This window comes from Macaca mulatta, chromosome 4, assembly GCF_049350105.2.
Source record: "Macaca mulatta isolate MMU2019108-1 chromosome 4, T2T-MMU8v2.0, whole genome shotgun sequence".
NCBI lineage: Eukaryota > Metazoa > Chordata > Mammalia > Primates > Cercopithecidae > Macaca > Macaca mulatta.
In genome coordinates this window covers 147,260,205-147,280,909 of record NC_133409.1, presented here as the reverse complement: position 1 = coordinate 147,280,909, position 20,705 = coordinate 147,260,205, and the positions used below count along the sequence as shown (strand labels likewise).

At 44.5% G+C, this 20,705-nt stretch overlaps 1 protein-coding gene and 1 pseudogene across 9 annotated transcripts in view; both read left to right on the top strand.

Moving 5' to 3' along the window:
* The window catches only part of ANKS1A (ankyrin repeat and sterile alpha motif domain containing 1A), a 196,190-nt gene that overhangs the window by 107,303 nt on the left and 68,182 nt on the right, over positions 1–20,705 (top strand). For all 9 annotated transcript variants that reach the window (XM_078000111.1, XM_001111692.5, XM_078000108.1 and 6 more), the window contains one exon: positions 13,924–14,510. In XM_078000111.1, the coding sequence (XP_077856237.1) occupies positions 13,924–14,510 (587 nt within the window). The remainder of the gene's footprint in view (positions 1–13,923; positions 14,511–20,705) is intronic.
* Positions 19,817–20,517, top strand: LOC144340399 (10 kDa heat shock protein, mitochondrial pseudogene; annotated as a pseudogene).

The window sequence follows — 20,705 nt, the reverse complement described above, 5'->3', positions numbered from 1 at the left end:
TTGGCAGCCTGGCAGGAAAAGCTAGCCTAGAAGGAGTGCCTGCTAAGGTTGGTATAAGTGAGGCACATCAGCAGACCATGTTGCAGGTATTACTGAATCTTTTCTACATTTCCTTTAATGTCTTGTCTTATGCAGCTTTTATGAATTAATTGATCAGTTTTCAAAAGGCCATGTTAGTGAGACTACCAGAGCTTTTAACCCCGCCTTAGTATAATTCAAAAAGCTACAATGTGTAAGGGTTGGGGTAGGAAATTTTTAAAATTACATTTTTAGGCTGGGTATGGTGGCTCACTCCTGTAATCCCAGCACTTTGGGAGGCCGAGGTGGGTGGACTTGAGCCCAGAAGTTGGAGACCAGCCAGGACAACATAGCAAGACCCCCATCTCTAAAATAAATTTTTTTTAATTTTTAAAATTTACATTTTTATATTAGCTTATTAGTATGTGCTCACTGAGGAAGAAAAAAAAATTCCAACAATACAGAAATGAATATAAATAAATGCTGAGGTTCTTCTCACCTCCCTGTTACTCACAGTTGCTAGAGGTGACTATCGTTTGAAAATGTGGTAGGCTGGGCATGGTGGCTCACACCTGTAATCCCAGTACTTTGGGAGGCCAAGGCAGGAGGCTTGCTTGAAGCCAGGGTTTCAAGACCAGCCTGGCAACATAGTGAGACTCCATATATGCAAAAAAAAAAAAAAAAACAAAAAAACAAAAAACTTAAGTAACTGGCTTTTAATAGCAAAATAATACCATCCTAACATAACCACAGAGTTCAAAAAGAAAGTGTGGTATATATGATTCAGACCATTTGTTATCTTTATACAAAAGTGACTATGTGAAATTCTTTGTTTGTATTTAAGCTAAAATGGGATTGTGTTTTACAAACTTTCTGTGAACTTGCATTTTGTATTTGCCTTGTCTATAGAGCACAGATACAGTTTTATCTTGGTTCTTAAAATCTAGCTAAATATCCCATAGCTCATTTTTTCCTTCTCCAGTTCATGGGTATTGAAGTTGTCGCCAGGATTTCTGTTATAAATTACGCTTCTGTGGACATTCTGTGCATGTGTTCTTAAATACATGTAAAAGTATGTCTCTAAAAAAGACTGATAGAAAGTAGAATTAGCAGGTCAGAGTATATGTGCATGTCTAGATCTAATGGGTGGAGCTAAATTGCCCTCCCTTAATGGTGAAGAGAAATACGCTCTTCATACCTTCACCAATGTGGTGTATTATCAGTCTTTAATGTCTTCCACCATGACAAGCAAAAAAGGTGCTATTTGTCATTGGAACTGAGCAACTTACCTTATTGATTAGCGTTATGTGTTTAATCTATGAGTTGCCTATTTTTTTCTATTTTTCTACATAGAAATTAGTGGTAGTAGAAACACTTTGTTTAAATACCTGTAATATTTGGCCAAAGTAGTGCTCAGAGGGAAGTTTATATTCTTAAATTCATTTGTTAAACAACAAGAAAGATTAAAATGTAACCAAAAGAAAGTAGCAGAGAGTAATAAGAGATTGTTAGGGAATTATTGAGATAAAAGCAGATAGTATATTTCTCATACTTTATGTTATGTGTGCTACACTTTAGTGAAAGAAAGAAAAGTAGAAGTAAAGAAACCAAAAAGAGAGACTTGATCATTAAAATGAATTTGTATTTTTTTAAAGATTTCTGACAATTTTGATCAAGAAAGAGAAAAAAAACCACTACACGTGAGGATGCTATAAAGAATATTCTTGGCTGGGCACGGTGGCTCATGCCTGTATTCCCAGCACTTTGGGAGCCCAGGGTGGTTGGATCACTTGAGGTCAGGAGTTTGAGACCAGCCTGGCCAACATGGTGAAACCGCGCTTCTACTAAAAATACAAGAATTTGGCCGGGTGTGGTGGCTCATGCCTGTAATCCCAGCACTTTGGGAGGCCGAGGCAGGTGGATCACAAGGACAAGAGATGGAGACCATCCTGGCTAACACAGTGAAACCCTGTCTCTACTAAACATACAGAAATTTAGCCGGGTGTGGTGGTACGCGCCTGTAGTCGCAGCTACTCAGGAGGCTGAGGCAGGAGAATCGCTTGAACCTGGGAGGCAGAGGTTGCAGTGAGCCGAGATCACGCCACTGCACTCCAGCCTTGGTGACAGCGAGACTCCATCTCAAAAAAATATATATACAAGAATTAGCCAGGCGTGATATCACACACCTGTAATCCCAGCTACTCAGGAGGCTGAGGCTGATAATCGCTTGAACCCAGGAGGCGCCTCTTTTTTGAGACTCTGTCTCAAAAAAAAAAAAAAGAACATTCTTAATTGTACATTTTAAAATAACGTAAGAGTATAATTGGATTGTTTGTAACACAAAGGATAAATGCTTGAGAGGATGAATGCCTCACTCTCCATGATGTAATTATTCCTCATTGTATGCCTGTATCAAAACATCTCGGCAGGTTGCGGGTGGTTCACGCCTGTAATCCCAGCACTTCGGGAGGCCGAGGCGGGCAGATCATGAGGTCAGGCGATCAAAACCATCCTGGCTAACATGGTGAAAACCCGTCTCTACTAAAAATACAAAAAATTAGCCGGGCGTGGTGGCGGTATCTGTGGTCCCAGCTACTCGGGAGGCTAAGGCAGGAGAATGGCGTGAACCCAGGAGGCGGAGCTTGCAGTGAGCCGAGATCGCGCCACTGCACTCCAGCCTGGGCGAAAGAGCGAGACTCTGTCTCAAAAAACAAACAAAAACACAAAACAAAAAAAATCTCATGTACCCTAGTATGTACCCACAAAAATTAAAATTTTAAAAAGTTTTTAAAATTAAAACTTCAAAAAAGAATATAGCCAGGCACAGTGGCTCACGCCTGTAATCCCAACTCTTAGGGACGCAGAGACGGAAGGACAGCTTGAGTCCAGGAGTTTGAGACCTGCCTGGGCAATATAGTGAGAACCTGTTCTCCACAAAAAAGAATAGAAAAAAAGACAAAAAAGAATATATAACGTCAAATTAAGAGATTTTAAAAATTAATAATAAGATGATTTATCGGAATAAATTTTATGTGATTAATCAGAGTTGCTGCCATCCCCTGGGAGCGTTTAGAATTGTTTTGGGAGAGTTTTGGTCCGTCACAATGACTGGTTAAGGTGGGGTTGCTACTGGCATTTTTCCCCTGGGGATCAGGAATGCTAAGCATCCTATACTATGCGGGACAGTCCTTCACAGTGAATACTTTTCCCACCAAGAAATGCCATTTGGCCGGGCGCGGTGGCTCAAGCCTGTAATCCCAGCACTTTGGGAGGCCGAGGCGGGCGGATCACAAGATCAGGAGATCGAGACCACAGTGAAACCCCGTCTCTACTAAAAATACAAAAAATTAGCCGGGCGCGGTGGCGGCGCCTGTAGTCCCAGCTACTCAGGAGGCTGAGGCAGGAGAATGGCGGGAACCCGGGAGGCGGAGCTTGCAGTGAGCCGAGATCGCGCCACTGCACTCCAGCCTGGGCAACAGCGTGAGACTCCGTCTCAAAAAAAAAAAAAAGAAATGCCATTTGTGCCTATAGAAATGACAAAAGCTGACAGAAGTGGGAAGCCTTAATAGATCTATGAATTTGAAAGCCCATCCTCCAAAAAGACTTGAGGCCCATGTGATTTTATGGTAGTTTTATTTAATTGGGTATTCCTGTTAAATTATTTCAAATGTAGAAAAAGTCTTCTGAAATTATCATACAGGGCAAGCATAACCAAGAACAGTGATTCCTGTTTTGTATAGCATAGTCATTTATTTCTCCTTCATGTTTAATTCTTTGCTCGCTGGATGTTCTGGACATATTGCCACTCAGAGAAATAGTGGACAACTTTCCAGGTTTGATAGCAAATGGGAATGTAGCCAAGAGCTCTAAAAGCCATCTTGTTTTCTGTGGTGCTTTAGCATCCACTAATAGTGCTTGGGTCCAGGTAAAGTGGTACTTAACAGAGGACAGTGATGAATGATTATCTGAAGACAGTGATACATGTGGACTTTTTGGCGTGCAGCTACACTTCAGAAGTTTTTGAGATTAACTCAGAATTGCTAAGAGCTACGCATTTGAGTCTGTACACAGTTCATGCATCAGTATGAAGACCTTAATCCTTCCAAAGGGGAGGAAATGGTTTTTAGCTTCTCCCTTTACTCCTACATCAGAGTACCAATTCCATAGCCATTGGGGAATTCTAGAGTGTAAGTCTTGGCTTTTCCCTGTGCCAGTTTTGGATTGTTTTCTCAGTGCTTCCAACTGTAGTCCCACTTTTACTGTTGGTTTAATGAGATTTCAGGAAGAAGAGAAAATAGGTACCTGTGTTTGATCTGTCATCTTTACCAAGAAGTCCAGGCTAGATTTTCAAAATAAATACCCAGGAGTACGTTTGGATGCTTTTTCCAAAGGGAAAACATATAAATGAGACAGTTTGACAATTAAGCCTTATCTTCAGCAGCTTCCTTTTCTCTCGCCATCTTTTTTTTTTTTTAAATAGACAAGGATCTTGCTCCATTGCTAGGTTGGAGTGCAGTGGTGTGGTCATAGCTCCCTGCAGTCTCCAGCTCCTGGGCTCAAGCAATCCTCCCTCCTGCCTTAGCCTCCTGAATAGCTAGACTAAAGGCATGTGCCACCATGCCCAGCTAAAAAAAATTTTTAGAGATGGGTTCTCACTGTATTGTCCAGGCTAGTCTCAAACTCCTGGCCTCAAACAATCCCACCTGAACCTCCCATGTAGCTGGGGTCACAGGCACAAGCCACTGCACTTTACTTTTCTCATCTTCTTGCATTAGAGGAGCTCCTGCCCAAAGTCCTGCTGTATAACTATCTTCTTATTAATTTATGTTTCTGAGTTGGAATAGTTCAATTTGATTGTGGAACAAGTCCAAGCCTTATGAACTGTGCTTCTAAATTTTCCTCCACCAAATGTATTGACAGCTGTTTATATACATGTATATTATGCATTTATATACATGAGACATATGTAAAATAACTGAAAGATGACAGAATATGTTAAATTCATATAAAAGTGGTACAAAAGTAATTTTGGTGTCCAAAAGAGGGATAAATTATGTCTATGTAGGAGATCATGGATGGCTTTATTAACGAAATCGCAGTTGAGCTGAACCCCTAGATAGAGTTATACCTGATAGAGTTATACCTAGATAGAGTTATACCTGATAAGGAGAGAGCATTCCAGGCAGGAGGAGTGGCATAGACAACAGTGAGAGGATGGGAGGAGATATAGAGAACATGTCTGGAGAATGGTAAGAGTAATCTGGTTTGGCTGGAACAAAGGGAACTTGTCATAGAGCATTGGATCTCCAGCGTCACTGTTTATTTCCGAGACAATGCAGTGTTGTTGAGGCTTTTTGAATTGGGTGACACGATAGGAGCCACACTTCAGAAATATATAATTGTGGACTCTTAGATTGCTTAGACTGGGAGAGACTGGAGGCGGGAAAGCCCTAAAGTCAAGAGACTTCACAGAGTCTCTCGAAGGTAATTGGAGCCCAGACTAGAGAAAGAGTAGGAAGTTATAGGAAGGGAGGTATGAGTGGGAGAGGTATAGAAGAAGCAGAATTAACAGGACCATGGAACAAAATGTATAGGAATCAGGAGAGGAATTTCAGGATGATTCCGAGGTTTGAGCTTAGTTAATTGAGAAAATAATGTACGACTAACAGGAATAGAGAATCGAGGGAGGGGCGTGTTTGAGGGAAGATGTTAAGTCCGGTTTCGAATGTGTTAAGTTTGAGGTGTTTTAGGTACCAGAGAACATCCAAGTAAAGATACTTCATAAACACTTGGAAATATGAGTCTGATGAGAGATGTGAAGATTAGAAATACGGATTTAGGAATCATCCAAGTTGAGGTGATTATTAACATAAAAGAGAATCCAGGCCGGGTATGGTGGGTCTTACCTGTAATCCCAGCACTTTGGGAGGTTGAGATGGGGGGATCACTTGAGGCCAAGAGTTCAAGACCAGCCTGGCCAACATGGTGAAACCCCATCTCTTCTAAAAATACAAAAATTTACTGAGTGTGGTGGCACACGTCTATAATCCCAGCTACTCGGGAAGCTGAGGCATGAGAATCATTTGAACCTGGGAAGCAGAGGTTGCAGTGAACCAAGATCATACCACTGCACTCCAGTCTGAGTGACAGAGCAAAACTCCGTCTCAAAAACAACAAAAAAAAGAATCCTTTGCTGAGAGACGAGAGAGGTTGAAGAGGTCCAAAACAGCACTTAGCCTGGGCAACACAGTGAGATCTTGCCTCTATGAAAATAAAAAAATTTTAAAAATTAGCTGGGTGTAATGGTGTGCACCTGTAGTCCTAGCTGCTTGGAGGCTGAGGTGGAAGGACTGCTTGAGCCCAGGTGGTCAAGCCTCCTGAACTCCAGCCTGGGCAACAGAGTGAGACCCTGTCTCTAAAATAATAGTAATTTTTTTTTTAAAAGAGTAGAGCTTATATTTAGAGGCACAAGGGGAAAGAAACGTAGGAAGATAACTGGGATAACGCAATATCTTAGGAGCCAAGGCTCAATGTGACAGAAAACCCTCAATAACTGTGGTTTGAACAAGATAGAAGTCCAGAGTGGGAGTGCTGGGCCTAATGGCAGTTTATGACCATTAAGGACCCAGTCTCCTTTCTGCCATCTCATAGTTCAAGATGGATATCCAAGTTCAAGCCATCAGCATGGGAAGGAAGAAAGGGGAGAATGGCACTTTAAAGATAGTTCCCACAAGTTACATGTGCCACTTTCACTTATAACCCGCTGGCCAGAACTTGGTCATGTGGTTACACCTAGCTACAAAGGAGGTAGGAAGTAATTGTCTTTAGTCTAGGTGGCTGTGAACCTGTCTAAAAGTCCCATAACCAAGGCAGGAAGGGTGGAATGGGTACTGGGGGCAGTGGGCAAACAGTATCCATTGCTATAGAAAGAGCTAGAAGGATGAAAACTAGAAAAAGAGGCAGTTAGAAGACCATTGGTAAATCCTAAATGGGGTCTAATTTCTAAGGTAGGAGAGAAGTGATGAAATTACCCCCCAATTTTTACATGGTGTTGAGAGTAGTCATTAAAAAAGTTTGATCTGTCTTCTCAGGAAATTGATGTGATTGTCCTCCAAAAAGTACAGGTGCTGTGGGTAAAGATGATGGCTTAAAGAGAGCAGAAGAGATGAGGAAATCGATCTTACATAGTTTTCAAGAGATGAGTGAAAAGCTTACTGGGCCTGGTAATCAGGCTGGCATTTGAATTCTTTTTCTAGCACTTACTGGATGGTGACCATTATTTAGGGAATCATTTAACCTCTTTAAGCCTCAGTTTCTACATGTAGAAGGGGTACTAATTCTTACCTCATGGTTGTTGTGAGTATTAGAAAGAAAATGCTTGCCATAGTGTCTGGCACAGAAGGAGTAGTACTTAATAAGTAGTAGCTGTTGGAAGCCAACTGAGTTAGGTGAATTGGTAGAGGACTCAAGTCAGTTGTTTCTTGAGTATTTAAAAGGGCTCAACATTCCAGCAACTGGAGAAGAGAAAGCAAATGGCTATGAATACCCAGTACAGGAACTGGCAGAAGATCAAGGGGAGCAAAGACAGCAAATGTGCTATTAAATTAGGCATGGTTAGAAATCATGGCTGGTTGGAAGCTGATCCGGGCAAAGCTGGTATATTGAAAACTGGGGAAGTTTGGGGGCCAGAGGTCAGAGGTCCAATGATAGGCAGAGAACAGACTCTTCAGGAGTTCAGGGAGGTGGGGGAGATGTAATGAGATAATCAAGACCAACTCACTGTGAAACAGTCTTAAGTCCCAAAGCTGGGCTATACCTACGGGCCCCAAGGTGAGTACAGATGGCTCCTAGTCTGAAGATTTTCCACTGTGCTGTTACATGTAATCCCAAACCAAACTTGCAAAAATACTGGCCTTCCCTGGCATTTAAATTTTATTCTGCCTCATTAACAGGGCTACTCAGAAGAAATCAGTCTCCTTTGCAGAGTCAGGAGAAGGGAAACCAGCCTCTGTGTGCAGTGTTAGCATGATGAGCTAAGAGTTCAGAAATGACTGTAAATGAAAAATGGTGATAATGATAGCAGCTATCATTTACTGAATGCTTCCCACGGGCCAGCTGCCATGCTGATTTCATTTATGTTGATTATGTCATTGTATATCTCGTGACAGATCTTCAGGGTAGGGCTATTTTTGTCCCTGTTTCAGAGCTGAGGAAGAAAAGGTTAGGTATTGGAGCTGAGACTTAAACCCTAGTGTGACTGAATCCAAAGCCTATACTTTTAACCACGAGGCTAAAACCATTTCATCAAAAGCCTTGCTGCTATTCATGTTCTTGACATCACAGAACTGGAAGGGACCATAGAGAGGTCATTTAATCACAGATTCAAACCAGCCTAAATCCCAAAGCCCTGGAGAATGCATCCCGGGCATTCATTTTTTGAAAGAGACCTAAAGAGGAAAAGTCACAGGGCTGGGCTTCTTGAATCCCCATCTAGCTCTTATTCTATTTCTCATGTTGCATGGACCAAAACGAACTCTCAGTCTATTTGTCTTATCAAATTGCAGTCTTCAGCAAATGTCTGAATAACCTAGTCGGGACCTTCCTTCCAGGGAGAGCCTGGTGACCCTCTGAAAGCAGCCATGTACTTGGGGGAGCTCTCCTGCACATCCATGGTTTTTGACGCTCACCGTAGTCACTACGCAGCTGGAGGATTCCAATCCTAATGATACAGAGAACACAAAACAACATGGGACATTGGGTCCCCCAGCCTTCTTCTCTGGGCCTGAGGGTTGATTTGAGTTAGCAACTCCTCACATGAGCTGCATTCTTCAGCCTTAAGTGGGCAGAGGTGAATGAAAATGTGTAAATGTTACAATGTTATTATTCAAAAGCCCTTGAGATCCCATAGCTCACCATAGTAATTAAAATGCAGCACAGAAGACCCCTTGCTTCGGTAGCTCACAGGGTAAAAGGAAAATGAATGAGGATCACAAGTTGATGGGATTGGGAATTAGCATGCTGGTGTGCCTTATTGAGTAGAGCAGCTGGCCTTGATGTATGGGTGGCATAAGAAACAGGCCTCCCTCCCTGTGTGCCATTATCTCCTTGTTTCTATCCTAGAAGGGCAGACTGTGGGAAGGACAGAGCTCGGGGAACATGGGAAGTAGCGTAGGAGAAAGGCCCAAGGGTCTCTTCTGCAACTTCACTAGTCCCTGGCATGAGGTTTGTTGCCCAGGGTGGTCTCTTAACTCCTGAGCTCAAGTGATCCTCCTCCCTCATCCTCCCAAAGTGCTGGGATTACAGGCATATGCTGCCACACCTGCCCCTTCTCTGCCTTTTCTAGTGTATTTTTACTTCTCTGTAAGCCTGACAAGGTCTTACTTCTCCTTCAGTGCTCAGCTCGAAAGCTACCTCATCTGAGAAACCTTCTGGTTCAAAGTAATCAGGCTTTCCTTTTTGTCTGCCATGCATATGGTTTTTGCCTGTCTTAAAGCATCTATTGAGGCAGACTTGGTGTCTTTTTTTTTTTTAAATTATTTTTATTTTTATTTTATTTTGGGGGAGACAAGGTCTCGCTTTGTCTCCCAGGCTGGAGTGCAGTGGCATAATCATAGCTCACTGCAGCCTTGAATTCCTGGACTCAAATTATCCTCCCATCTCAACCTCCCAAGTAGCTGGGACTGCAGGTGTGCACCACCACACCCAGCTAATTTTTGAATTCTTTATAGAGATGAGGTCTCACCATGTTGCCCAAGCTGATCTTGAACTCCTGAGCTCAAGCGATCCTCCCATCTCAGGCTCCCAAAGTGTTGGGATTACAGGCGTGAGCCACCACACCCGGCTTCTTTATCCTCATATCACCTGGGTGCCCCCTGCTTCAGCCCTCTCACCATATTACCTTCTGTCCCTTCCTTCTGCTGTTCAGAGTTACGAGGATGGTGAAGGTAATGAATGCTTGTGAAGTGCTTTATATCTTACACAGTACTTTCATGTGCCTTATCTTTGATGATCCTTGTGACAGACCTGTGAGGAACGGAGAAGTAGTCGGTCTCATCTGTGAGCAAAGTGTGTTGTAACAGATCCTGTGTGGAGGATAATAACAATTTTAACATCTATTGAGAGTGTGGCATGTGCCAGACATGGTTCTTAATGCATTACACGTATAGTTTAATTACCGCAACAATCCCCCAATTAAGATCCCAGAATTGCACAAAGAAGTGAAGTAATTTGCTTAAGAACTGCTTCTTGATCAGTGTACTCTATTGTTAGCACCTTGTCCCTAAGAGACCTTATATTATCCTTACTTTGCAGAAGGAAGAAACCATTGAGTAATTCTTTTCCCACCCATTGATCTGCCAAAAAAACTCCTCTTGGCCTTGGATGTAGTTTTTAACGGGAACGAGAATACCAGCCTTAGGCTCTTAGATCTCGGCAAGCTTTTCAGATACCAAAGTGTCTTTCTTAGGAATTGCCTGGCTAAGTCATATGATTATAAGAATTTCTTTCCATCATTTCTTATATTCCACACAATATTGGTGGATTGTGGCTTCTCCGATAGGATTATGACCCTCAGAGATTCTTCCTCCACACCACATATTTCCTTCCTCCATAAGTTTCCATTCTTTCCTTCTGCCCACTTCCTTCCCCCTGGCATGTGTCTGGTATTGAGCCCTTGGCATCTGTTTCTCTTTCATCATTGATAGCTAGCATGAATGGGTGGCTGTTTCACAGGGCCTGCATTGTTGGCTCCCACAGCAGCAGTTCGAACATTCTCTGTGGCCTGGGTTCTGAGGTCCACCCAGGCAGTGTGAGCCAGGCTGGCCCCCAGTTCTGAGCTATGGTGTTTTCTTTCATTGTTGGTCCCTTAGCTCCTAGTTGTTAAATATGAAGCTGGAAGTTGATACAAAGCAGTAGAAGTCTGTGCTCCTTTTATCAAAGTCACCTTGCATTCAAATATAGGCAGAGGGACATTGTACCATGGGCCAGGATCTGTAGGAAATTGGTCATTAGAATGTGGTCCCAGAGATGGCAAATTTTGTAGCCTGATTAACTGTCCCCATCAGTTTCTCCTACGAAGTACTGTTGACCTGAGCCACATTAAGTGGTCATGTGTCATCCTGACTGTAGCCCCACCGTGCAACACCACTGGGTAGCTCTGTTCTGGCTGCCAGTTGTTGTATGTAATATTCATAGCCATGAGTCGTGGCTTCCTGGGGCCTCGGTTAAGCTATGCAAAACTCTTGTGTAATCAACATTCCTTCTTCCCTAAAGGATTCAAGTTTTTCAGGGCTTGTTCATTGCTCAGGACCTGACCTTTGGGGTATAGCATTTTTGAGTTGGGGTGTGAAAGTCTCAAAGTGGTCAAGTGTAGAGGAGTGGCAGGGAGCGGTGGCTCACGCCTGTAATCCTAGCACTTTGGGAGGCCAAGGCGGGTAAATCACTTGAGGAGTTCGAGACCAGCCTGGCCAGCATGGCAAAACCCCATCTCTACTAAAAATACAAAAAAATTTAACTGGGCATGGTGGCACACACCTATACTCCCAGCCACTCAGGAGGCTGAGATAGGAGAATCACTTGAACCCAGGAGGCAGAGGTTGCAGTGAGCCAAGAGTGTGCCACTGCACTCTAGCCTGGGTGACAGAGCAAGACTTGGTCTCAAAAAATCCCAGCACTTTGGGAGGCCGAGATGGGTGGATCACGAGGTCAGGAGATCGAGACCATCCTGGCTAACACGGTGAAACCCCGTCTCTACTAAAAAATACAAAAAACTAGCCAGGCGAGGTGGCGGGCGCCTGTAGTCCCAGCTACTCGGGAGGCTGAGGCAGGAGAATGGCGGGAACCCGGGAGGTGGAGCTTGCAGTGAGCTGAGGTCCGGCCACTGCACTCCAGCCTGGGCGACAGAGCGAGACTCTGTCTCAAAAAAAAAAATATATATATATATATATAGAGAGAGAGAGAGAGAGAGGAGGGACATGCCAAAGTTGGTGCTTCTGTGCTCCTGTGGATAAGTAATCAGAGCTATAAAGTGGAGCTAATTGGCTGCCCTTGGCCACTTCTCTAGACTCGTGAAAAGCTGAACAGACTATGGAGACCGAACTGCTCTTCTGGAGCCGGGAGGAGAGGAGAGGGATGGGGGAAATGTATCGCCGGTCAGACCTCAGCGAGTTGGGCTCGCTGTGAGAGCTGGTTGTTGAGACTATTTCTTAAAGCCTGTTTTGGAAGAACCACTGTTACAGGGCAGTAGCGTCATGCGTGGGCATTGGAGACTGTGTTTTAGTACATTGTGTTTATAAAGCACTGTTCATTTTGCAGTTCTCCTCATCTGGCTACCCTCTCCAGTTGCAGAACTGAACCTCAAGAAGGGGCTTTGGGCCTTCAGGCGTGCTGATGAGGGAGAGTGGATACTGTGTAGGCAGCAACAGGAGAGGTACCCAAACAGGGGTCTCGCGTCCCTAAGTGGGAGAAGTGTACCATCATGACATGGTGGAGACCTGGATTCTCATCACTATCGTGACATTAAAGGGATTTTTAAGTATCATGTAGCCCAGCCCACTTACTTTAGACACTGAGGCCCAATAAGATGAACTCACTACCAAGGCCACACAGCTAGAGAACAGCTCAGCCAGGACCAGAGCCAGATCTTCAGGCTCCTGGGTTAAAGTCTTCTCCCCCACCACCTGGGGTAACCACTAAGACTCCTCATCTGTAAACATAGTTGACCCTTTTGATTCTAAGATTCTCTGAGCTCATGAATAGTTCTTGAGAGTTTTGAGCAGACTAGGGAATTGTTTAGTGTAGGTGCAACAGATTCCACGTATAGAGAAGATAAAGTTGAATATTATGGAATGTGAGCTAGTGCTGGACATAGTATTATTTACTTTGATGATGTGGGTTAAAATCTTTAATGGGACTGAGTTCATGCAAGGGAACCCCCTGGGTGTGCCAGTGTAGTGCTGATGTTAGATTCTGATTTGGCCAACTGTTTATGCTACTTCAGGGCGAGGTATTTGAGTGTACAGTAGTAGTTGGCCTCATGAGCTAGTAGTGTCAGATTTCTAGGATGTTGGGGAAGTCTCGAGAGAACTGCAAATGTCTCCTGGCATTGACAAATTAGACCATTTTGTTTTCAGTGGATCAACTAAGGTTAAACTTAAACAAATATGAGCAGCTGGGAGATTTTGGAAGAAGCAAGTTGTACACATTCTCAAAAAAAAAAAAAAAAAGAGAGAGAAAGAAAAGTCTGTGCTCCCTGAGGAAGGAAGGATGAGGCGTGGAACTCGGAATGGCCCCCTCGGAGGAAGGAAGCAGTTATTTCTCTGCCGTTTTGTTTCTGTTAAGGAATTCCAGAAGTTGCAGGTTGTGGATCATGACCTCTTTTTTTTTTTTTTTTTCTGTTGCTGCTTGCCAGAGGAAGGGAGGGCGGGTGGCCTTTAAATAACACTTTGGCCTTTATGGAAATGTATCAGATGTTCCAGGAGTGAGTCTCACTGCTCGCGCTTGCTCACTGGCGCTCTCACTTTTACTCCATGTTCACTCACTCTGTCCTGACTTGTGTCCTTTCTCTAGGTTATAGTTAACACTCTTCTCGCCTTATATAGCAAGGTCTGGTCGTTAATGTTAACAGAAATCTAACAACAGGGAAGGCTGCCAGATAGCATTAATCAGGCCAGTGTTTGGAATTTCATAAATGCTCTGACTTTGGGTACAAATTGAACATTAAGAACAATATGAAAACTGTCTTCCTTCCTCTCTCTTCTTCTCTCCTCTCCCCCTCCCCAGCCTATCCAGTTTCTCTCCTGTTTCTCTGTGAATTCCTCTGCTCTGCCGTATGCTTGCTGCATTGGAACTTTGTTGATTTTTGCCACGTTTAATTTTTTATTTCTCTGTCTCTCCGTCCACTCCAAGACCACAGGCGGAGCAGCAGCAGCCGGAGCCAGGACTCTGCGGAGGGGCAGGACGGGCAGGTCCCAGAGCAGTTCTCAGGCCTCCTCCACGGCTCCTCCCCGGTGTGCGAGGTGGGGCAGGACCCTTTCCAGCTGCTCTGTACTGCTGGCCAGAGCCATCCAGACGGGTCCCCCCAGCAGGGCGCCTGCCACAAGGCCAGCATGCAGCTGGAGGAGACGGGTGTGCATGCTCCTGGAGCCTCCCAACCCAGTGCCCTGGACCAGAGCAAGAGAGTGGGCTACCTAACAGGCCTGTCCACCACCAACAGCCGCTCACACCCTGAAACTTTGACTCACACAGCATCTCCGCACCCTGGCGGTGCTGAGGAAGGAGACCGGAGTGGGACCAGGAGCCGAGCCCCTCCCACCAGCAAACCCAAAGCTGAACTCAAACTCAGCCGCAGCTTGTCCAAGTCTGACTCTGATCTCCTGACCTGCTCACCCACAGAGGACGCTACCATGGGGAGTCGGAGCGAGTCCTTATCCAACTGCAGCATTGGGAAGAAGAGGCTGGAGAAGTCACCCTCCTTCGCCTCGGAGTGGGATGAGGTAAGGCCGACGTGACGTCACAGGGAGCTGGGCTAGCCAGGCTGGCCGCAGCCCACCACAGCTCCCCTGCGTGCCAACTGTCAGGCCCAGGATCTGGGCAAGGTTGCTCTGGTTCCTTCACTCTGTAACTAATGTGTTTCGGACAATCATAGGAAGAGGCGAGCCTCAGGTAGCGTGGATCACAGAGGACAGGTCCATTAATGGTTAAATTAGCCGGTGGAGGCCCCGGCAGAGCAGGGCTGAGGGAGGGGCAGTTTCTAGAAATGACATGCTGTTTGGAAATATTTGGATCCCATCAGCCCCATTGAGAGAATCATGCTCACCCTGGAGATGCTTAAGATGAGCTGGAGTACTTCCTATGAGTCCTTCAGGAGGAAGAGAGAAGATCCAGGGTTAGTTGAGAGGTGTGATGCGGTGTTTAGGGGAGGACAGGGGGCTTTTCTTTTTTTATATATATAATTTCAACTTTTATTGTAGGTTCAGGGGGTACATGTGCAGGTTTGTTACATGGGTATATTGCATGATGCTGAGGTTTGGGATACAATTGATCTCATCACCCAGGTAGTGGGCATAGTACCCAGTAGTTAGTTTTTCAGCCCTTGCCCCCACTCCCTCCCCTCTCCAGTAGTCCCCAGTGTCTATTGTATCTTTATGTCCATGAGTACCCAATGTTTAAGGGAGAACATGCTGCACTGTTTGGTTTTCTGTTCCTGCGTTAATTCACTCAGGATAATGGCCTGCAGCTGCATCCATGTTGCCTGCAAAGGACACGATCTCATTCTTTTTTACAGCTGCAAGAGGAAGGCTTTTCTAGTCCCTGCTTCTCCATGGTTATTCTTACTGTGCTGTCCTGGAAGGCCAAATACTTCTTCCAGCAGAAGGGTCCTGCCCATCCCACATTCCCAGATTGGTCAGGCAGAAGAGGACTAAGTGGTTCGGGAAACGAAGATTAGGGAGTAGAAAACATTGGGAGTCGGAGGCCCAGTTTTCTTTCATAGCCATTATTAGTTGGAAATATGTACTGAAGTATGTCTCAGTGACCTATGGCATGTCTCGCTGAGCAGAAGAATGTGTTTCTCAAAGATAGGTAAACACCCTGGGAATGTTAAAGTACCACCCTTGCAAGCTTCTTACTGAGTGGAAGCTGCCTTTGAAGTGGACTGGGTCTGTCTCTGAGGAATAATTTCAAGAACTGCATTTAGCTCTTCAAGAGGACGCGAACACTACAGCTGACATGTCCATTTGAACAATCTGTAGACTTAATGCCCTACCCAACTCTATTTGGGTAGGTGCTGGAAAGTTATGTAAACCAAAGCCAATCTGTTTCCAGTGAAGGAACGGGGTTGGGGGCGGGGGCTGTGCTTCCAGCACTACCTCCAGATAAGGTAGAAGATGAAGCTTAAGATTCTGATTAGGCAGAGACAGGAATCCTGTGCAGAAGATTTTCATTGCTTAGTAAACAAAGATTTGGTGAGCCTGTGCTAGATACCTGGCCACTCGTGGAAAATCACTATGAGTGAGATAGCTTGGGGGAGGGGGGTGCCAGGAGATTACACACTGGAGTATGTATATTTGTAGGAATGTGTGCTCTACCTTTGTTTTTTAAAACAGAGTTTTACTAATTTACAGTCAGCTGTAGGAAAAGTTCAAGATAAATTTAAGAGGAGGGCGAAGATAAGTGCAGTGTGCTCTGAAATGGCCGCAGAGGTCAAGAGAGAAAAACATCAGTGACTCTCACCCAGGTCTGAGATTTTTTAAAAAATCAGTGGGTGGGGGAGTGGAGACAGGAGGTATGAGAGGGTGGGAAGAGATTCAGGAACGATCACTAGAGCAGTGGGATTTGACATGGAATTAAAAGACTAAGTCTTATGGTTAAAACCAGATTGAAGCTGGTGGGACGAGGAGAGGTGCGTGGAGAGAGCGGCATGAGCAGAGGCATGGAGCCAGGAAAGCTCAGGTCGTTTGGTTTCTCTAGGGTGCTGAGTGTATGTAAGGGCAGAATGAGAAATAAGGGTAGAAAGCGAGATTTGCACCAGGTAGTGAGAGGGCCTCGAGCATCAGGCCAAGAGATGAGTACGGCCAGCCTTCCATATCCCTGGTTTTCTGCGTCTGTGGATTTAGTCAACTGTGGATGGAAATGTTTGGGAGAAAAAAATAAAACAACAATAACAAATAATGCAAATAAAAATACAGTATAACAATTATTTACATATAGCATTTACATTGTATCAGGTATTATAAGGAATCTAGAGATGATTTAGAATATACAAGATGTATGTAGGTTATATGCAATGTTATTTCATGTCAAGGACTTGAACATCCACAGGTTTTGATATCCAAATGGTGTTCTGGAACCAATCCCTTGTGGATACTGAGGGATGACTCCTAGATATGCTATCAAGGCAGTATCTCAGAATCCTTTAAACGGGCTGGAAATCAGCTTTACCAGTCCAATGAATCACCTCTTCCTTATGGCTCCTTCTGAGCGTATGCCCACCCGGAGAGGTCAGCAGTGCTGGCCGATTCTTCACAGGATATTTATGTCCTGTTAACATGCAGCATTTCTGGGCAGTCTTATGGGCTCCACTGTTTCCTCCTGGCCAAGAAATACAAAATCACCTGGGCAAAGCTGGGCTTGAGGTTGGCTGTGTGGGCTCATAAGCCAGTGTCTCTTTGCATCGAGAGGAGGTTCATTTGCTGATATCACCTGTGCAGATAAAGATTGCAGGTGCATGCAATGGCCCAGGGATCTAGATCTATCCAAGATCTAGGTGTTGTGGGCCAGTTCTCTAGTGTGACTGAAATGCAGAAGCCCTGCTACATTTTAAATTTGAAAAAACTTAAAGGCAGTTGAGGTCTTATTGGAAAGAATTCAGAAGATCAAGGTTGCTTACATCCTAAACATTAACAGGGCCCCTTATGTGTAACCCTTCAGTGTTGTTTCTTAGTGATATTGTACTTGGTGTCTGTGGATATCGCTCTCTAAAGAGAAACTCCGAAAGTGTTTCCCCCAGTGATTGGCCCTAAACCCAGGGCCTTGGCATGCTTTCCTGGAATGGGGCATTAGTTAATGGCTGCTTCCCACCCTATCCCTGACCAGTGCCCGTAGCCTGCTTTGCCATATCCTGTCCTTACTGATGTTTTTCTTTGTTGTCCTTGGACCCCGGGATGTGGGGAACTCTGCTCTGAAGGATCTGAAAGTGCTTGGGCCTAGCTCAGCTCCTCACTGTGAGGCCTGGGGAGGCAGAAGGAAGGCTGTGGGGTGGGAGCCCCTCACGCTGTTCCTAGAAGGAAGTGCAGGACAGCAGATGGGCTCAGGTTCGGGAGTCAGCAGGTCCAGCTTTGAGCCCCAGCTCCACCATCTCCACCTCGGTGCATGGATGACCTCAGTAAGCTCACTGTTGTTGTTCTTATTTGTGAAACTGAGGCAGTTAGATCTGTGTTTCAGAGTGTTTTACCAATTAGAGTTGTGTTTAACTGCCTAGCATAGTTCCTAGCATGCATGAAGTGTTGACTAAGTGGTAGATATTAATGTTACTATTGTGCTTGGAGCTTCTGAGAATGGGAACTGAGGCCTGGAGTGCCTTCAGACCTTAAGAAAGGCAGAGCTCAGGCCGGGCATGGTGGCTCACGCCTGTAATCCAGGCACTTTGGGAGGCCGAGGCAGGTGGATCACCTGAGGTCAGGAGGTCGAGACCAGCCTGACCAAAATAGTGAAACCCCATCTCTACTAAAAATACAAAAATTAGCCGGGCATGGTGGTATGTGTCAGTAGGCCCACCCACTCAGGAGGCTGAGGCAAGAGAACTGCTTAAACCCAGGAGGCGGAGGTTGCAGTGAGCGGAGATCACACCACTGCACTTCAGCCTGAGTGACAGGGTGAGACTCTGTCTCAAAACAAACAAAAAGGCAGAGCTCTTTGCAGGAGGTTCTTTGCAGTGGTGGCAGAGTCATGGGGAACCACTGGAGTTCAAACCCTTCAACTGGTGATCCTCCTACACAGCTCTGCCTCACTGCAGGGATGGGAGAGCCCACCCAGCCTGAGAAAGTAGGGCAGGCACCTTCCCCATTGTTCTCATTTGAGAAGTTAACGAGCTTTCTGTTGAACTCCCTGAGAGGAGAAGAGAGGTTGGAGAGAAATCTGCAGCCTTCTCTACAATTTATTTTTCAAATATATTCTTCCACATAATGGCCAGCAAATGGCTGGCTGGTTGGTTGGTTGGTTGGTTGGTTGGGATGATGTTCTCCAGTTGGGGAACATGTATGTCTAATAGATCTGGGAGTCATTTTCTCCAAATAGAGACTGCTCTTTATTGTGGGTTAATGCAGCCCTGGTGAACTACCCTGAGCAACTTGACTTCTGAAAGATGGCCTGGTTAAGGTAAACCTCTGTGATCGTATCTGTTAATGACACTAGTGTTCTCCTTATTTTCTATTGTATTTTTGGTGACAAAGAAGTCATAGTTTGCCTTTAAAAGAGCTCAGCCTAAGAGGAGATCTGAATCCAAGCTTCACTAGTTATTTTCTGTGTTCTCCAGTCAAGTCAAAGCACTCTTTGTTGCCTTAATGATGCTTGGGACATTATAGAGGACAAACTGAGGTGTACATAAATAAAACTTTAAAAATATATAGATAAGGAGTGGGAAATTCACCTACATCCCTCCATGCACACTTAACCTCTGTTAACATTTAATACATATCCAAATTTGGCATCTTAGTGTATTTACTAATTATAATTTGCTTTTCTTACCTAGTTACTGCATGTTGTAGATATTTTACCATGACAGCATCAATAAGATCTGGATTCAGACCATCATTCTAAAAAGGCTGTGTTCTCTTGTATGGCTATATCATAAGGTTGGTTGGTTTGTTGTTGTTGAAACTGTTCTCCAACCATTAGATGCTGCACAGGTCATTTTCCACCTGCCCTTCAGGTCCAGTTCCTACCCTTTTCTATCTGCCTATGTACATTAATAGGCCAAGGGGTTGTTGGATTGGCTGTGTTCCTCTACTGAAAGCCACCACTCCTGGAGGGACCTTCTCCCAATAGCTGTTCTCTCTGGGTTCTAGTAAATGGTCCCTCCCTTTGACCCTTCTGACCTAAGGCTCCTCATAGTGACTAGCTCCCCTCCCTGCACCTTACCTAAGGCTCCACATTGTGACTAGCTCCCCGCCCTGTGTAAATAATCCCATTATTAAGTTCCTTCAGGTGCACAATTTGTGCCATCTTTTCCTGCAGGGACCCTGAGTGACACAGCAGTTTTTGGCACTGTTTCTATCAACTCTGAGCAAGCATAGATGGCTGTATGCTGGAGCAGTAAACATGGCTCTAGCATGTAAATTGTAAATTAATCTTCATTTGCAAATGAACTGCAAGGCTTAGATATTGAGAGTGCTGGGAAGCAGGAGAAATTCATCATTTAACTGGAAGCACCAAAGCTGTGGCAGTGGAGTCATGGCGGGACCAGCATGTAGAAAGTTTCTTTCACTCTTTGAATATTGGTTGAAAGGAGTGCAGCTGAAACTGTGACCAAAGGAGGCATTATGCCTCCAGGAAAGTCTCACAGAAAAGTATCACAAGCAGCAGTGGTAGCTGTTGGATCAGGCTGTAAAGGAAAGGGTGGAAAGATTCGATCAATTAGCGTGGAAGTTGGAGACAAAATTCTTCCGCCAGAATATAGAGGCACCAAAGTAGTTCTAGGTGACAGGATTATTTCTTATTTAAAGATGGTGACATTCTTGGAAAGAATGCAGACAGAAATAAATCACTATTGAAATGACATCACGTGAAGCTGCTCCTTCCACTGAAGTCCTGAAATATTTCATCATATAAATAATTTCCATGTCTGTCTTTATAATAAATTCATAAATTTTATTTAAACTTTCTTTCTTTATAATAAACTAATGATATATAAAGTAATGGCATCCAGTGTCTCTAAAACTTCGTTTTTCTGCACTGATACAGATATTTCCAAATAAAAATATGTAAATTTAACAAAATTAAAAATCCAAAACTTTAAGCCTTTCCCACTTCCTACTATAGGAAAGAAACCTGTTTTCCCTTCATCAAGCTGGCAGTGTCCTCGGCATCTCAGCTGTGTGCTCCTGTGGCAGAATTTCTTTTTTGTGTGTCTTCATCCTCTGTCTCTTGCACAGTGTGAGGTACCCACAGCACACAGAACCAGCACCAATTAA